This window comes from Cetorhinus maximus, chromosome 1 (genome assembly GCF_964194155.1).
Source record: "Cetorhinus maximus chromosome 1, sCetMax3.hap1.1, whole genome shotgun sequence".
NCBI classification, from domain to species: domain Eukaryota; kingdom Metazoa; phylum Chordata; class Chondrichthyes; order Lamniformes; family Cetorhinidae; genus Cetorhinus; species Cetorhinus maximus.
The window spans coordinates 42,273,880-42,292,887 of record NC_135879.1 but is presented as its reverse complement, the minus strand read 5'-3'; the positions used below and the strand labels follow the sequence as shown (position 1 = coordinate 42,292,887).

Genomic DNA, 19,008 nt, shown 5'->3' with positions numbered 1-19,008 from the left:
CCTCACTTATGGCTGTTCCAATGATAGCAAGTATGGTCTCCTCTATCTGAGTGAAGATATACACCTGTGCCTGACACTGTCCGGTAGCTGCTGTTGCCTGCATTAGTGTTCCATCGAGTCCTGCAAGTGTGTCAGTGAGTGTGGTGCAATGTACCTCTCATGGTTGAATAGTTGCCAGTGTGTGCAAACCGTGAGCTAAGGGTGTGAGGCTTGCAGCAGTAAGTGTATGAGGGTGAGGTGAAGTTCTGAATAGGAGGTATGAGTCATGAATGATAGAGATTGTTGGTAGATGGGAGATGGAGGTGTTTTGAGCAGTATCTGAGACTAGTGGATGTGACATTTGAAGATGCATTTATTGACCTTGACCACTCAAGCGAGGTCATTGAACTTCTTTTGACACTGCATCCAGGTCTCAAGGCTTCACTGCTGGCATTGACCTGCCTGGCTATCTGCTCCCATTGCCTTCTCAGAGTTTATCTGGAGGACCTCCTGGTTCCTTGTGGATAGAGCACCTCCCGCATGCCATCCTTCTGTATCTAGACCTTCAGTGCTGTGTTAGAGAACCTTGAAGCCCACCTTCTACCATGTCTGTCATTCCTGTGTCTTTCCCAGGTCAAACTGACTTTTACAATAACTTCCATCAACTGCTTCCACTGAAATGCACCTCCTCTTTAAGGGTGCAGGCTAGTTTTGTGTAGTGCAGGTTAGCTTGAAGTCATACTTAGCCTCCCACGATTTTGCACTCCCTGCCCACTCAACAACATGCTTAATGCTGACTGCATTGCAATCATTTAAATGAGCAAACAACGTGAAGACTGTGTGCTGCCTGTGTCAGAAGCAATGAGTATGGGGACTTTTGCGCATTGCGATCCCCACACCCATTTTTGAGTGCTATTGTACTTCCTCTCCTTAGTCTTCCCTTTTATGTTACCCAATAATGATGTGCTAGTCTGACTTGGTATCAGAAAATTACTGTTACAATGATCCTTTGGAGCTTACAAGCAGCTATAATTACTTGGATTTACCTATTTAGACATTTTCCTAGTAGAATGACAATTGCATTTATGTAGCTTTTATAATGTTGCAAAAAGTCCCAAGGTAAAAACAATTTGACACCAAGCCACATAAAGAGATATTTGGAATGGTGAACAAATGTTTGGTCAAAGGACTCAGTTTTAAGAGGTGTCTTAAAGGAGGGGAGAAAGAGGTGGAGAGGTTGACGGAGGGAATTCCAGAATGTCGGGCAATTGAACACACGGCTGCCAATATTGGGGTGATGGAAACCAGAGTTGTGCAACGCACCAGAATTGGACAAGTAGAGAAATCTTGGAGGGTTGTAATTTTGAATCTCAAACATCAAATCCCCATAAGTACATTTTTTTCTGTCATTTGTGAGCAACAATTTCATAACTTGCTGCCCCACAGTAATGGGTCTTCTGCACTGGTGTGAAAAATAATACAATTTTACTCTGGGGTGATGCAGCATTAACATTACATTAACAGTCTTTAATGGCAGGCCTATTGTTCAATATATCCAATTCCTCCACAGATCTGGACAATCAAAGATCTGTTTGCACTTTCTATAATAAATTTATATACCTGGAAGATTTTTGCCTCATCAATTTCTTTTAATCATAAATTGTAATCTCATATCAAACTGTAGCAGTAACATATTGCAAATATCGAGTCACAAGTTTGCAGTATTAAGGTCAGTGAGATAGTTGCAAGAACCTTGGAAAAATAGTGTAAATTAATGATGGCATTCTGTGGGGAGATCCCCAGAGAAGTTCAACCCCTGTCTGTATTAGTAAGAGCAGTACACTAGTGTTAAGTCTCTCTTTATTTTTGATACACTTATTGGTAAAAGTCACAGTTATGTATGTCTCTGGATGCACACGTTGTAGGACAACAGAAATTCTTGTTTTTCCCTCTGCTGATTGAGAAAAAAATGGTCTTTAGATTTCATCCTAGTGTTTCCTACAAAATCATCACATTTGGGTTACATTTGAGAATGAGAAAATTGTGCTGAGACCCAATTTCCTTTTTTCATGTTTAATGCCAAAATACTACAAGTTTTATGTCTCCTATTAAAAGTACAGAAAAAATAAGCCTTTGATTTATGATATCCAGCTATTTCTGACCAAGAAATTTTCAAGGATCTATAAGGTTTTTTTCATCTGTAGGTAGATTTCCTCTCATCATAATCCCATATTGTAATGAAACAGTTTGCTCCACCTCCAGATAAGTTGCTTTTTCCACCAGCGCGTTAAGGACAGGCACCTAAAACAAATGAATACATAAGAAATCCAGTATGATTATCAGCTATCAGGTTTAATTAAAACACTCAGATTACTATTTTCTCTGAATATTTGTCCCAATAATCCGCATACCTCTAATTTCAGCCTGCTGGGAACCTCCACCAATGACTCAACTGGACTGCTTCGGATCAAGGGAACATTTCTTCACTGAAATTAAACTCTCAGGCACCCATGCTTCTAAAGACACAACTCAGGCACCAGGCAAAGCAGGAGCCGGTCACTGCAATATTGGGCAGCCACTTTTAAGTACTTTAGCTTCCCACTCTAGAACGAGCCTGACCTGTTGCAAGAAGAATCTGACTTTTTTGCGAATCCAGACCAGGTGCCCTTGGATCCATATCCAAATGTCAGGAGGCTATGCTTTCTTTTGGTTTGACAGCCTCCTGAAAAACCCCAGGGCAGGCTTTCCCTATTCCCTACCATGTTTGTGAGGGACAGATTTCTGTCCTCAACAGGTCTTCTAGGAATCTTGCAATTAAATTCTTGACTCATTGTTTTGGATCTATGTCTAATTAGCATTGTGATCGTACAGCTGTGGAAAAACTCCCAAATCATTGGGTCATTGTTAATTCTTACTATTTTTATCGTAAAATTCTGAAGACACGTAAACAACAACAATCAGGAGGAAAAAGACCCTGTATCTCTGCTCCCTCATGAGGCTGAGAGCCTTCCAACAGTGGGAAGAGACTACTGAGGAAGTCAATACGAAGAACTAACATCCCAGGATGTGACTGCCATATCAGAAAAAGCTCAATGACCCATTTACTCTCTGCTTCCTCTCCATTAACCAAGACTGCATCCATGCGAAAATATTATCCCCAACTCCATGACCTCTTATCCTGTGACATCTTATTGAATGACCTTTGAAAATCCAAGTATACTACATCTGCTGGCTCTCCTTTAACTACCCTAATAGTTACATCCTCAAAAAACTCTAAAAATTTGTCAAATATGATTTCCTTTTCATAAAACCGTGTTGACTCTGTTTGTTAGGTCACCCCTTAGCCACCTCTGTTCTAAGAAAAACAACCCTAGCCTATCCAATCTTTCCTCATAGCTGCAATTTTCAAGCCCTGGCAACATTCTTGTAAATTTCCTCTGCACCCTTTCCAGAGCAGTCATGTCCTTCCTGTAATGTGGTGACCAGAACTGTACACAAAATTCCAGGTGTGGCCTGATCAGTGTTTTGTACAGTTCCATTATTACAACCCTGCCTTTGTATTCAATACGTTGCTCAATAAAGGAAAACATCCCATATGCTTTCTTGACCACCTTGTCCACCTGTCCTACCACCTTCAAGGACCTGTGGACATGCACTCCAAGGTCTCTCACTTTCTTAACCCCTCTCAATAACTTCCCATTTATTGAGTATTCCCTTGCTTTGTTTGCTCTCCCCAAATACATTACCTCACACTTTTCCAGTTTGAATTCCATTTGCCACTTCTCCGCCCACTCAACCATTGATATCATTCTGGAGACAACATCTATCCTGTTCACTACACGGCCAATTTTTGTGTCATTTGCAAATTTCCCAATCATGTCTCCCACCTTTAAGTCTAAATCATTACTATATACAACAAACAGCAAGGGCCCCAACACTGAGCACTGTGGAACACCACTGGAAACCGTTTTCCATTTACTAAAACATCCATTGACCATTACTCTTTGTTTCCTGTTGCTGAGCCAATTTTGGATCCAACCTGCCACCTTCCCCTGTATCCCATGGGATCTCACTTTCCTGACCAGTCTGCCATGTGGGACCTTGTCAAATGCCTTACTGAAATCCATGTAGACAACATCTACTACACTACCCTCATCAATCCTCCTTGTTACTTCCTCAATAAATTCTATTAAGTTAGTAAGACACAATCTTCCCCTAACAAAACCACGCTGACCATCCCTGATCAATCCGTGCCTTTCTATGTGACAGTTTATCCTGCCTCTCGATAATTTTCCCACCACTGAAGTCAGACTGACCGGCCTATAATTTTCTGGCCTATCCCTCGCACCCTTTTTAAAATAATGGTACAACATTTGCAGACCTCCAATCCTCTAGGACCTCGCCTGTATCTGGTGAGGATTGGAAAATGATCCTCAGAGCATCCATTATTTCCTCCTTGGCTTCCTTCAACAGCCTTGGATACAATCGATCTGGCCCTGGTGATTTATCCACCATCAAGGATACCAGTCTCTCTAGTACTTCTTCTCTCACTATGCTTATTGTATCTAACATTTCACACTCCTCCTCTTTAACTAGAATGTCTGCATCACCGCTCTCCTTAGTGAAGACAGAGACAAAGTACTCATTGGGGACCAAGCACACATCTTCTGCATCGACCCACAAGTTATCAAGTACATCTCTGATAGGCCCTACCTTTTCCTTAGTTATTCTTTTGCTCTTAATGTACCAGTAAAACATCTTAGGATTTTGTTTGATCTTACCTGCCAATATCTTTTCGTATTCTCTTTGCTTTCCTAATTTCCACTTTTACTTCATCCCTGTACTTTCTATACTCCTCTAGGCTTTCTACAGTATTAAGTCTTTTGTGACTGTCATAAGCTTTCTTTTTCTGCTTTATCTTGGCCTGTATGCTCCTGGATAACCAGGAGGCTCTAGATTTGGCAGTACCACCCCTTTTTATTGTGGGGACCTCTACACTGTGCCCGTAGAATCTCGCCTTTGAATGCCTCCCACTGATTTGACACAGTTTTCCTTTTAATAGCTGGATCCAGTCCACTCTCGCCAGCTCATCTCTCAGCCTTGTAAAATGTGTATTCCTCCAATTTAGAGTTTTTATTTCTGTTCTATCTTTGTCCTTTTCCACAATGATGCTAAATCTAACTATATTATGGTCACTATCTCCAAAATGGTCCCCCACTGCTACTTCATCTACTAGTCCAGTTTCATTTCCTATGACTAAATATAGAATTTTGCCCCTTCTCATTGGGCTTGTTACGTGTTGGCTAAAAAAGTTCTCTTGAATGCAGTTCAAGAATTTTGCGTCCTCTGTGCCCTTCACACTATTCGTATCCCAATTGATATTAGGGTAGTTGAAGTCCCCAACAATCACTGCCCTATTGTTTTTGCACTCAGAAATATGTCCACATATTTGCTTTTCTAACTCCCTTCCACTATTTGGGGGTCTATAGTGCACCCCTAGCAATGTGGCTGCCTTTTATTTCTGAGCTCAACCCATATTTGGTCTCATTTGATGCTTCATTTAGTATATCATCCCTCCTCAGATCTGTAATTGATTTTTTAACCAGTAATGCTACACCCCAACCTTTTTACCCGCCTCCCTATCCTGCCTGAAAACCCTATATCCAGGGATGTTGAGCTGCTAGTTTTGCCCCTCCTTAAGCCAAGTTTCCGTTATAGTGATGATATCATGCTGCCATGTGTCTATCTGTGCCCTCAACTCATTGGCTCAATTTACTATGCTCCTTGCACTTACATATATACCTTTTAACACTGCCAAATTCCTGTGCTGTACACTTTTTAACACGTGCTGCTTCTCTGCTTCTGTTTTTCAGAGTCACTCACTAATTCTCCATCTCCTGTTCCCTGCTCTGAATTTGTCCTCAGGTTCCTAGCCCCCTGCCAGTCTAGTTTAACCACACCACCCGCCCCCCCTCCCCGCCCCCAACAGCACTAGCAAATCTCCCTGTGAGGATATTCGCCCCAGTCCTGTTCAGGTGTAGACCGTCATGTTTTGTACAGGTCCCACTTTCCCCAGAATCTGTCCCAATGCCTCAGAAATCTGATGCCCTCCCTCCTACACCAGCTTTGCAGACACATGTTTAATTGCTCAATTCTCCTATTTCTATACTCGCTTGCATGTGGGAATGGGAGTAATCCTGATATTATTGCTTTAGAGGTCCTGCTTGTCAATCTCCTTCCTAGCTCCCTAAAGTCCACGTTCAGGACCGCATCCCCTTTCCTACCCAAGTCATTGGTACCATCATGGACCACGAACTTTGGCTGATCATCCTCCCCCCGAAGAATGTCCTGCAGCTGCTCCATGACATCCTTGACCCTGGAACCAGGGAGGCAAATACCATCCTGGAGTCACGTCCACGGCCACAGAAACGCCTGTTTGTTCCCCTAACTAACGAATCCCCTATTACTAATGATTTTCCCCTTTTCTTTTTCCTCTCCTGTGCAGCAGAGCCACATGCGGTGCCACAAATTTGGCTTTGACTGCAATCGTCTGAGGAACTAACGCCTGCTATCCAAAACGGAAAACCGATTGGTGAACAGGACCCCAAAGGACTCCAGCACTACCTGCCTAATTTTCTTGGACTGCCTGCAGTCACCCTTTCTGCCTCCAGGCTCCTAAGCTGCAGTGTGACCACCTCACTGAACGTGCTATTCACGTAGCCCTCAGCCTTGGGGATGCGACACAGTGACTTCAGCCGCCACTTGAGCTCTAAAGCCTGGAGCTCAAGGTTCTGCAGCTGGTGACACTTCCTGCATATGTGGTCGTCTAGGACACTGGTAGTGTCAACAACTTTCCACATATTGCAAGACACGCATTCTACACAACTCAGCTGTCTTGCCATGGCTTCAATTTACTTCCCTTGTGTTAACTTTATTTTACTTTGGTTAAGTTATGCAACTTTATTTTACCTGGCCTCGACTCAACTTTATTTCCCTATTGCTTCTTACTTAGATGTAAGTAGCCTCTTCTTTTAAAAAAGAAAGTATTTTTTTAATTCTCAGCTACTCAATAACGCCCCTTAACAGCAGTTTCTCACCAACCAATGAACTTCTCCTGTGATGTTTGGTGCTGCTAACTGCCTGTCCCAGGGTCCTCCTCTTGCACTTTCCTCCCAGATTGAGGGAGGAGTGGCCCACATTAGAACAGACCAGACTGGGGGTGGCATGGCCCAAGCTAGACCCTTCACTCACTTTGGGGAGCGTGCTATCACGCTGACTGGTGAGGATGTGGACTGTGCCTGCGGTGATGGTGAGGTCAGTGGAGAACATCCATGTGAGGATCCTGCACCACATTATCCCTCTCTCAACGCAACTGTGAGTACTCTCTCTCCTGCTTTTGACTCTGCTGCCATGCACTAATCATCTCTACTTTGATAATCAGGGAGCTCTGCCAAGTGACCAACACCTTTAGCCACTCAGTCCCTCAGCTGCATCCAGGTCCTCACCTTCTGCGAAGAGGACACCTCCTCCATTTAAGAGCTGGAAGTAAGCAGCCTGGAAGACCTGTTGCAGTGTTTACCCATACCCTCCACCAGCACAGAGACACATACCTCAGTGGGACCTATACCTCGAGCAGGCTCATGTTCACAATCTGATGGTCACCACACGGACACATGTCCGCAACAGGAGGAGGCAGGTTCAGCCGAGCTCACTGACACTCGGAGGTCTGCTGGGAAGAGGCATCTGTGAGGCCCAAGTCAGATGATGAGCCTCTGGATTCGGCCTACCAACTCATTGAGTAGAGTTAGCAGAAGGTGGGGAACATCACGCAGAGCTGCTGGAAGCCCTCAACAGAGTGGCATGCAAGTGGGAGGAATGTGTCTGCCTGCTCTCTGATGAAGTGGTGCCCACATGTGCTTGTATGGAGGTCACCCAAAGGAAGGAGAAGCAGCAACTGGACACCCTTGGATGTTCCACTCAGGAATCTCAGGGGCTGTCCGAGTCCCCTTTGCCTGTGACCCTCTCAACATGAGATTCCTGAGTGGATGACCCAAGGGTGTTCAGCTGCCGCTTCTCCTCATCTCACTCAAAGTCCCTGACATCACCTTCTTCCTCTCCACCTTCACCTACCAGCCACAACCATTTTCTTTCCGAATGTCCAGGTGAAGGTGTACGTTCCTTACCTTCCTGTGATACCCATCCCCATCCACATTAACCTCCCTGACTTCCTCATTCCCACTCTCAGGGTCCGTTTCTGCCTCTAAGTCCCCACCAACCACCCTCGCCGCCCCTTCTACCACTACCATTGCACCTTTACCCTCCCAGCCTACAAGCTCAGTCTGCCCTCTCTCATGCTCACCATTCCCTCCTACCACACCCACCCTCATTTCGTTCCCCAGGATGCAGTCATCAACTCCACAGACCCCTCCCTTGCATGTTCCCCTGGACATCCCCCCCTTACTCCTTCCTCCACCCTTACTTCTTTCTCCCCCCGAACTGGTTCTTCCCCCTGAACTCCTTCCCTACTGCGAACTTCTTCCTCCTCCCAGACTCCTTCCTCCCCTGAACTCCTTTCTCCACCCCAAGTCCTTCCCCCCTGAACTCCTTCCCTTACGCCTTCCTCCCCCTTAAAACTTCCTCCCCAGCTGCCGCATTCTCCCCCATTACACCCTCCTCTCCCTGTACTCCCTCCCCCTTCCTAACCTCACGCCCCTGACACCATCATTCTCCCCCTCCTAACCTCATCTCCCCAGTACACCTTCCTCTCCCAGTAAAACCTAGACCTTCCTCTCCCACTCCCCACCCACCGGTACACCTACCTCTCCCACTCACAGCTGGACCTTCCTCTCCATCCCCTCAGCAACCATCCATAACAGACCATGGCCAAGACACTGATTTCCCAAAGCAGACCCTCAATGGTGACCTTCCACCTTCTGTGAGTTGTTTCGTGGCAGAGCCATGTCCATATAAATCCACCTAGCATGCGATGCACGTGTTCCTCCAGGGTTCTGTTGCTGTGGGACTCCAGCATCTTCTGCTTCTTGGATGTCCATAATGTGAGCAAGGCCCTAAAGGTAAGTCCTGACTTCTGTACGTCACACTTGCCAAGACGTGTTGTGCACCGGCATGTTTTCCTGCCGATAGGGGCAGCAAATTTGATGGGGGATGATGCTGGCGAGCGGGGCTTATAATGATATGCAGATGTATTAAAATGACATTCCTGCCGTTCAGCGGCAGGAAAGGTGCCCGCCATTGACAGGCGGAGCGGATGATCGCAAACTGGTTTCATAATGGCATGAAGCCAATTGTTTGCCTACCCACCATATTGTCTGTTCATGCTTGCCATACGCCCGACACCAACCGGCATGGGAAATTCCGCCCAAAGTGTCCAGGTAACTCTCCCCTTCCTGATACCAATAATGTCTGCAGTTCAGACTCCAGCACAACAAATCTGAGCCAAAGTTACTCAAGCTGCAGACACTTTGGGCGAAATCTTGTCGAGGCATCGGGGATCTCGCCTGTTGGCTGGAGAGCCAACGAGATTCCCACACTGCCTGCTTTCCGGAAAGCCCACCAAACCTCAAGCCAATCAAGCAGCAGTGAGGCCAGCAGCAGGCCTTCCCCCACAATCAAGACCCTGGGGACAGAAGTCTCGCCTACGGAGAGCTGTCGGCCAATTACAGGCCAGCAGCTCTTGTGCTCAGCAGTGCCAATGGGGAGGCCGTGACTGCTGTTGGAAGGACAGACACTGGAGTGCCAGGATTGTGGAGCAATCCATGCCTCGGGTAAGTAATGTGGAGGTGGAGGAGGCGGGGGAGGGGGGGTGGTTTTGCAGTGTGGGGTGTCATGACAGCAGATCACAGTCTGAATTACTTACAGGCATATTGAACTTTTTGAGGAAAACATGTGTTTTTTTTTTAAAGGCATAGAAGCAAAAGCTGGCTAAGACTGTAAAGTAACCACTTTCTGAAAATTCCTATGTGGATCATACTTGACCGATTAGTTCAGAGAGCACATGGAATGTCACACTTAAAAAAGGTATCAAGGCCTATTTCAGACAGGGACACTTGAAAGGGAGAGATGCAATGCAAAAGACTAAACTTTAATCTCCTGAGGTTGCGGTGACAATGGAGACTGATTACCACATCTCAGCAGAAACCATCTCCTGTTGAATTATGTCTCAGAATGTGGACATGATCTGAGCTGAAAGGAAGCAGATTCTGGGCAAAAGATTTGTTTGTTTTTCCCTTCCAGAAATACACAAGGAAATGGGTTAAAAAGCCAGCTACAACCCTGATCGTGGTGTTCTAGTTCTGGTGTGCAAATGTGTGCTATGAAGGTCACAGCAGAGGAACATCAACTAGACATCCCTGCACCTTGCAGGTAAAAGCCTATCTCCCTCTCTCTCACTCTCTCTGTCTCTGTCTCTGGTTGAAGGCAAGTCAGCAAAACCACAGTCAAAAAGGAAACAGGACAACACCATCAGCTAACCTGCAGAGCCAAGTGTCTCCAAACCAACTGCTCAACTGCCAAAGTCAGGTCTACCGGAATCACCCAACTTAACAGCTGCAACGTTTGCCATCTAATCCTCACGGACAAGCCAAAGACTGATTCATGTATCTTTTTTAACTTTTATTTTTGGACTCAAATTCTCATTTCTGATCTGTGTGTGTTTCATTTTTATTTCATTTTTATTATTTTTTCTCTTTTTTTTTGAAACTAATAAAATTACTTCTTCAAACTCAAGAAAGCCTGGTTAAATTGGCTCTTTCTAAAACATAAATACATTTGGACTGGGAAAAAGTATCCACGAGGGAAGGACCTTGTTGCAGCTAACCGAGAGGGTCGAATAAAGAGGTAGAGCCAGCTCATTCCTCCTCACCACTGAGCATAACAAAATTGGAGTCCCGTTCGTGAAGTTAACAATTTGGGTATCTCATCCGAGATCATAACAAATTGGGGACCTAGTCTGGGGACCGGTCACAACAGGGGGCCATGGGGAGAAGGGTGCAGGGCAATTGCCAGCAAGGGCGGGAGTATGGCTCTCAGCAACACCCGCCTTCCTGATGTCCAGGTCCCTCAGTCAGACACTGAGTGCCTGACAATGAGGGCCCTCCTGGGGTTTGCTCTTCTGGCTTTCTATGTGGCAACTTCACCACCTGCCGCTGATTGAGTACCAACAGTAGCAGAATAAGGCCCTTAAATAGCCATTAATTGCCCACTTAAGGGCCTCAATTGGTGTCGGGGCAGGTAGGCTGTCCATGAGCCTTCTCGCCCGGACTTAATCGTGGCAGAGGTGGGAAGGTAGTGGGGTCCCTACCTGGTACCCTCCTGCCCAATTAAATGCCCACATCTCCAAACTAATTTTGAGGGGAGGGTATTAGTGCAGTAGTGATCAGAATTGTGGCACTTGCTGTATTGAGCATGGGTGGGGTAACTCAGAGCAAATTCCTTTGCTTCAATGAACTGGTCTCTGAGGGTTCTGGAAGTTAAGGCATTGGTGATAAATGCTGCTCCTGCTCTCCCTCCTCCTGCATCTTCTCCTGTGCATTTCTTGGAGCCCAGATGTTGGTAAGGGTTGATATTTCATGATGGAAATTCTATGGAGAATTCACTTAAGGGTGTAATCCTGAGCAGACCTGACTGCGGAAATGTTGCTTGAGCACACCAGTTGTTTAATCATATTTCTGTCAGTAGCATGAATCTCCTTTTGAGCAAGTTTTGCAGTGGGCCTGGGACCCTGAAAGGGGTAGTGCTTTTTTTCCCAATAGTCAGCCTGTAGTTTACTGGTCTGGTAGGAACAAAAGCAGCACAGAGGACTGGCACAGGATAAACAAATCATGACTGTGACTAGGAAATCAGGTGCAAACCTGCATGATGTGGTCACAAAGAAACTGGACATTGAGAGAGTTTAATCCCTTTGGGACCACCAAGGCAATATAAGTGCTGTCCATGGCACCTTAAATCCCGTGGAATCCTGCAATATGGTCTAGTCCTGCTTCGCTCTGCACATGGGGAAAGAGATGGAGGTGTTGTGTTGTGTTGTGTTGGTGTAGCCTTCATAACCTCTTTGGTTCTGCGGTGGACTGTATACTGAGAATTGTCACTGATGTCACCTGTTGCAGCCTGAAAGGAGCCTTTTGCATAAATATTAATGCCACTGTGACCTTGTCAGTTACAGGCAGTGCTATCAATACCCTAACATGAAGCTCAAGTTGTGATTACAGTAGGTGGCATAGCCACTGACAGCCTCTTTTCTGAAGCAAAGGCATTTCATATGTTGTGCTTCTGTGAAGCTGGCTGATCCCTGACAATCCACTGTGGGCAATGTCTTCTGTGTAATGCCCTTCTCTTCCCACTTCTGCAAGCTGCTCGTGTTCTCTGCTGCCTTCCTTATTGCTCCAGTTCTTCCTCCAGCCCCAAAGGCAACTCTGCCAGATCACACATGACTTCAATAAAACTGTTTAGAAGGCAGGGAAAAACTGCACTGCAGCAGCAAAACTTTATAGAGGTCAGAATTAAATTTTCAGGGTCAGAAAACTGGCCAATGATTGCCCAAATATTAACAACAACCTCAAATGACAAACCAGCAACTAACCTAGGTGTAGTAGAAGAGCCCTTTGAATAGTGTTGCTGAAGGGTCCTAGCTGGCTGTTAGTGTCATGAGTTGTGGAGTGAGTTTCTTAAGTGTTTAGTCAGATGTAGAGGAAGCCCAAAAACATGAATGGGTCTTATAAAAAGCATAACATTCTTATTTTAATGAGTGGTTTAAATAGTTCTGATGTGACTCCTGCATTCCTATACCAATCTTCTGTACTAAATGTTTAGGTGCACATGATGCTTCTGAAAATCTGGTTCAGCAGCATTGGGTTCCTAGACATGTTTTACCAAGTTCACTCATTGAGAACAGGTTATTTCCTATAAGAGGATGGATATTGGGTTTCTGTTCATTTTGAACAGATCTTTATGTTCCTTACCGGATTGTAGCACTGGTTCAAACTGCCCAGAGAGGCAAATCTCTTCTTGTTTCCGGCGAACAATGCGCTGGATATTTGGTGGAAGACCAAGTGGGTTGCGGGAGAAGATGATGGCATAGCCATCATCACAGGTTCCATCATCCTTCTGTCTACGGCAGGCATAAGTAATGGCATAGTTATCGTAGTCAGTGTCAATAACCCAATAGTGATCACCTAGAGAGCAAAATTAAACACTGCTCATTATCTGATAATTTTGCATTCATTGTCACTGCTTGCAACTGATATAAGGTGAATCTAATTGTGAATATGTATCACACTGAAATTTAGCGAAACCAAGTTTTCAACCTTACAAAAGATCAAGCATTCACTGTAATTCCCTGCTTTGTGCATTTGATAAATGAAAACTTCATATTAAATAGGCACCAGCATACTGAAGGAAAAAGATTACAGATTGAAGGATTGTTAAAAGGATTATTAATTTACATGACATAAAAGATTACATAGCTCACCATAGTTACCTCAGCATAACAACAAGATTTCAACTCAGGATGTCTATAGGTTGTTTGACCATCTGCCTGCTTAAATTGATTAGTTCATGAACACTGAGAGAAAGCGTGTGAGGCATGTGGTTCAAAGTTAAAGATTTATAATGTTATTCAGAAGTTAGAGTGAGACACAGCATCGTAAGCGCTCCAACCTTGCCTTTCATCTCCTGGTGGCACCACCTCGCTGCTTCATGCCTCAATGCAGGCCTACAGATTCCTTGTGAAGCAGGTGTCCTGGCTACTAGAGGAAGCCATACTAAACTTCAACAGTGTCTATCAAAATACTTGGGATCGTCCCAACAAGTTGTCAACAATGAATCTAAAGATAAACATGTGATTTCCAAAAGTTATGTATTTTGGGAATTCAAAAAATGCTGTTTTATTGTTGATAAATTCTAAACTGTACATAAATCCAAGATATTGTTTAATTTTAATGTGAATGTATTCTAGTGGATAATAAATAACTGCTTTCTTTATAAAGCTATGTCTGTGTCTGAAGCTACCTTAGGAAAAAGAGCTCATTAAATTAAGTATAAAATTAATTCCTGTGTAAATAAAAGGCATTTCTCGAATTAAAGTATAAAATTACTTTGCCCTTTTTTGCCCCTGCATAGTTTGGTTGAGAATGTGGCACTGAACTTTTCACACCCTAACTTTTGAAATGTTAAGTTTTACATTCTGAAATATTTTGTTTTGCCCTGGAGAATCTAATTGAACTTAAAGAATAGAAGAACTGAAAACTTTGATACAAAAGCATCTTTGATATAATGAATCAAAAAATTCCATTGAAGAACAAATCGATAGTGTATAAAAGGCACTGAATATTCTTGAAATAAATTCAGAGATAGAAAAAATTTAAATGGCTGTGTCCTTAAATAATGAACATAAGAGAGTTGTTTAATCATTCGTTACCATTAGAGGCAAACCATAGAAGCAATTTCCATATTAGTGAGAACAAAATTTGGTAAATACTGCAATAGCACTGCAGTAAAATGAAGACAACTGATGCAATGTCATGAACATCCTGGGGATTAATGTAATAGGACAATTGTGCATATTTTGAGAGAAAAGATAATTTCAATGTTGAAGAAAGGTAATTTAAGGACCTGTATTTTAAATCCCTCCTAGGCTAACAATGCTCACTATTATTTTATGTGCAAATCAGACAGCAACTTCTGGCAAGTGGATATTTGCAGCTGAATGCGGAAATCTGGAAGTTCCTGACTGAAACACAACACTCCTCCATAAGCTTTGTGAAAACAGCACCTCGCCATCTGGTTCCTATTCAAATATATTGAACAGTGTGAAGTTCCTGTACTGACATCATAAATTTGCACAAACACAAAGTTTGGTCAAGTTATTCCACCTTTTCTGGCATGATAAAAGTAAGAAGATGATGATGAACTGCCTTCTTGAACCGCTGCAGTCCATGTGGTGTGGGTACACACCACAGCGCTATTAGGAAGGGAGTTCCAGTTTTTGAGCCAACAACAGTGAAGGAATGGCAATATAGTTCCAATTATGTCAGGATGGTGTGTGGTGTCTGATGCCCTTGTTTTTCTAGGTGGTAGAATTTGTGAAAGATGCTGTTGAAGAAGGGTTGGCAAGTTGCTGCAGTGCATCTTGTAGATGGTACACACTGCCACTATGCACTGATGGCGGACGGAGTGAATGCTTAAGGTGGGGTGCCGAATAAGTGGGCTGCTCCTGGAAATTGTCGAGCTTCTTTAGTGTTGTTGGAACTGCACTCACCTAAGCAAGTGGGGAATGTCCCAAAACAGTCCTGACTTATGCCTTGTAGATGGTACACAGGCATTGGGGATTCAGGAGGTGAGTTACTTTGCACAGAATTCCCAGCCTCTGACCTGCTTTTGTAGCCACAGTATTTATATGGCTGGTCCAGTTAAGTTTCTGGTCAATGGTAGCCTCCAGGATGGGGTATTCAGTGATGTTAATGCCATTGAAATCAAGGGCATATGGTTAGATTCTCTCTTGTGGTGATGGTCATGGCCAGCAATTGGTACTGGCACTTGTGTGGCACCAATATAATTGTAAGACTTTAATAGGCACAACTTCCGAATTAACTTTAATTAAAAGGAGCACATTTGATAAATTAGTCAAGGGTATTGATCAAAAAAGTAACCTTAGAATCCTTCCTTGTGATCTGAATGTGATAAATTATTGACAGAATTCTCAAAAGCCATATGTAAAAGTTTGAATTAATGTTAAAACAGGGAACATGCCTGTCCCTCGTTCAGTATATGCTGCAGATAAGTTTGAAGATTAATTCTTAGGCGATGATAGGCAATGATCTGCTGCAAAGACTCCCCAGGTATAGAATATTTTCATGAAATCTTTAAGTGAAGTTTGAAAGGCCCATCCGATACAGGAAATATCTCCAGGAACATTAGAAAATGGCAGAAACCTGTTTTATTGAAATTCAACGATGTTTGCTCATTAAAGCCCACTGAGTAGTGTAGAAAGTTTAGAAATTTGGAAAGATGAAACTGAATGCGTTCCTCTAGCAAAGGAAAGAGTTAATAGTTGGAAAACAAAGGGTTAAAGATTATAATTTCAGGAGTAAGTGTATTTAATGGTGTAAAAAGGCAGTAAACAATGATTGTGAATTCCTATTACGTGGCCTAGTTCAACTAGAATCCTGAAAGAAGGCAAGTCAAATGCAGTCAGTAATTGCCGTTGCCTTTGTACCTGGTTTGAGTGGCCAACTGCAGAAAAATTAGAATTTTAAAACAGGGACTTTGCAGCAGAACAGAAGGTTAGTGATCCTTTCACAGCAGAGCAAGGCTGTGAAAAAGCTGCATAAGAAACCCTAGGTCAAACAATGGAGTGTAGAAAATAGTTTGTAAAAATCTACCACAAGCATGGATAAAGCAGTAAAAGTCTGAGCTCCAAAGGTACTTTATAGTGTATTAAATGTTCAAATCATAAGAACATAAAAATAGGAGCAGGTGTAGGCTGTTCAGCCCTTCAAGCCTGCTCCAAATTTCAATAACATCAATGCTGGTTTTCAACCTCAACACTACTTTCCTGCACTATCTCTATATCCCTTGATTCCCTTAGTAAGCTATAATCTATCTATATTTGTCTTGAATATCCTCATCAACTCAGCATCCACAGCTCTTTGATGTAGAGAATTCCAAAGATTCACAACTCTCTGAGTGAAGAAATTTCTCCTCACCTCAGTCCTAAATGGCTTAACCCTTATTTTGAAACTGTAGCCCCTAAATCTACACTCGCCAGGCACGGGAAACACCTAGCATCTGGAAAAAGGAGACATGTCGAAGCTTATCATCTTGCACTCATTAGGGCACATTGCAAGAATACAAAAAAAAGGGGAAAACAACAAAATATACTGTATGTGAAGAGAGTGCTGATTGGTTGGCAAGTGGACTCTGATTGGTAGAGGTAAAAGCAAAATACAGTGGATGCTGGAAATCTGAAATAAAAACCGAAAATGTTAGAAAAACTCAGCAGGTCTGGCAGCATCTTGGAGAGAGAAACAGAGTTAACATTTTGAGTCTATATGACTCTTTTTCTGAAGAGTCTCAAAAAGTTAACACTGTTTTTCTCTCTCCACAGATGCTGCCAGACCTGCTGAGATTTTCTAGCATTTTCGGTTTTTATTTCAGATTTCCATCATCCACAGTATTTTGCTTTTACCTCTACCAATCAGAGTCTGCTTGCCAACCAATCAGTACTCTCTTCACAAGAGTCATACAGACTCAAAACATTAACTCTGTTTCTCTCTCCACAGATGCTGCCAGACTTGCTGAGTTTTTCCACATTTTCGATTTTTATTTCTGATTGGTAGAGGCGTTGCCACAGTGAATGCACCAGTGATGGTGACTGACAGTTAACTGCCAAGCATTATTTCAAATTTAAACCAGGCAGCTTGATCCTGATTGGTCACGACATTGCCCCGAGGAATGAGTCAGAAAATGGCTTTCACTTATTTTGTTCAGTTGAAACAGGCACAATGTGTGTACATGTTCTTTCTGTCTGCAAAGAACAGGGCCCTGTGTATTAATATATGTATCTTCCAGTAAACACAAATGCACCACACTGCAAGCCTGGCTGACAATCTTAAATTGGTTGTCAGCATAATTTTTAGCACATGGAGGATTATTTAGCAAATGTTGTCTAATTGCAGAATCACATCTAATGTTGGACACTGTGTTTTGAGTTTTGCAAGCACGGGCTGGTTGGGTGCGGTGTGTACCTTGCCCATTGCCGACGGCGGCTGTTTGATACGATCCGCCAGTGTTTGGGATGTACGGCCTACATACCTAGCATCACACTGGCACTGAAATTCATACACCACATTACTCATTTGTGTGATAGGCAGAATGTCTTTTGGGCTTGATGGCAGCATTCTGTTAGTGGCAAATACCACTCGTGTTGCTACTGCATAATAGCAGAGTGAAACAGCTAGCTTCACCTGTTGTTCAAATTTTTGAGATAACTTGCCCTTCCAGGGTAATCTGAGGTTGACTGGGCACTTTTCTCGCCCGAAAGTGACGTCCTTAGGCCTGTTCATGAGTTTGCGTGATACACAGCGTGAAATTATCTGACTAGGGTAGCCATTACCCTGCAGGATGCCTTTGCTGCCTATTTCAGCATTATGGTGAGCAAATGGCTTGGGCCCTACTTACAAGCTTGCTAATAAGACCAATCTCATAGCTTGCGGAACTGTAAGAATCCCAAGGCATATATTGACTGGTGAAGGTAGGCTTGTAGTAGACTGTGGTAGAGAATCCCCTAGCTGATTTCTCAACTAGTATGTCAAGGAAGAGGAGTTCATTTGACTGCTTCATTTCAAAGGTGAATTTGAGCGTAGGTTGGAGCCCATTAAGACATGTAAGGAAATTATTACATGCAACTGCGGATTTAAATACAGCAAACATATCATCCACATATTGGAAATATGTGAGGGGTAGGAGGTTAGGCATCATTCCATTGAAGAGTTCACTTGTCAACTAATAAGCACTCTCTTCACATACAGTATAAATTGTTGTTTATCCCTTATATTGGTATTCTTGTGAAATGTCCTGATGAGTGCAAGACACAAAGCTTTGACAGGTCTCTTTCATTCAGCAAACTCAATTTCCATATTATCAAATGACTATCCAGCATTTATTCCATCAAGCCCCACATGAATTCTATCAGTTTCAATGAGATAACCTCTCATGCTTCTAAATTCTAAAGAACATAGACCCGGTCTACTTAATCTTTTCTCATAGGACAATCCCACATCTCAAGAATGAGTCTAGTGAACCTTCATTGTACACCCTTCCTTAGGTAGGGGTCCAAAACTGTACACAGTACTCCAGTTGTGGTCTCACCAAGGACCTATATAATTGCAGCAAGATTTCTTTACTCTTTACTCTAACCCTTTTTGTAATAAAGGCTAACAAACCATTTGCTTTCCTAATTGTTGCTGTATTGCATGTTAAATTTCTGTCATTTCTGTACAAGTGTACACAGGT

The 19,008-nt window shown here is 43.3% G+C and overlaps 1 protein-coding gene across 1 annotated transcript in view; it reads right to left on the bottom strand.

Moving 5' to 3' along the window:
- Window positions 1-2,036: 2,036 nt before the first annotated feature.
- The window catches only part of rbp4l (retinol binding protein 4, like), a 50,472-nt gene continuing 33,500 nt past the window's right edge, over window positions 2,037-19,008 (bottom strand). Inside the window, exons 5-6 of the mRNA XM_078546179.1 lie at window positions 12,957-13,169; window positions 2,037-2,280 (exon numbers count right to left, since the gene is read on the bottom strand). Of these exons, the coding sequence (XP_078402305.1) occupies window positions 2,267-2,280; window positions 12,957-13,169 (227 nt within the window). The 3' untranslated portion in view covers window positions 2,037-2,266. The remainder of the gene's footprint in view (window positions 2,281-12,956; window positions 13,170-19,008) is intronic.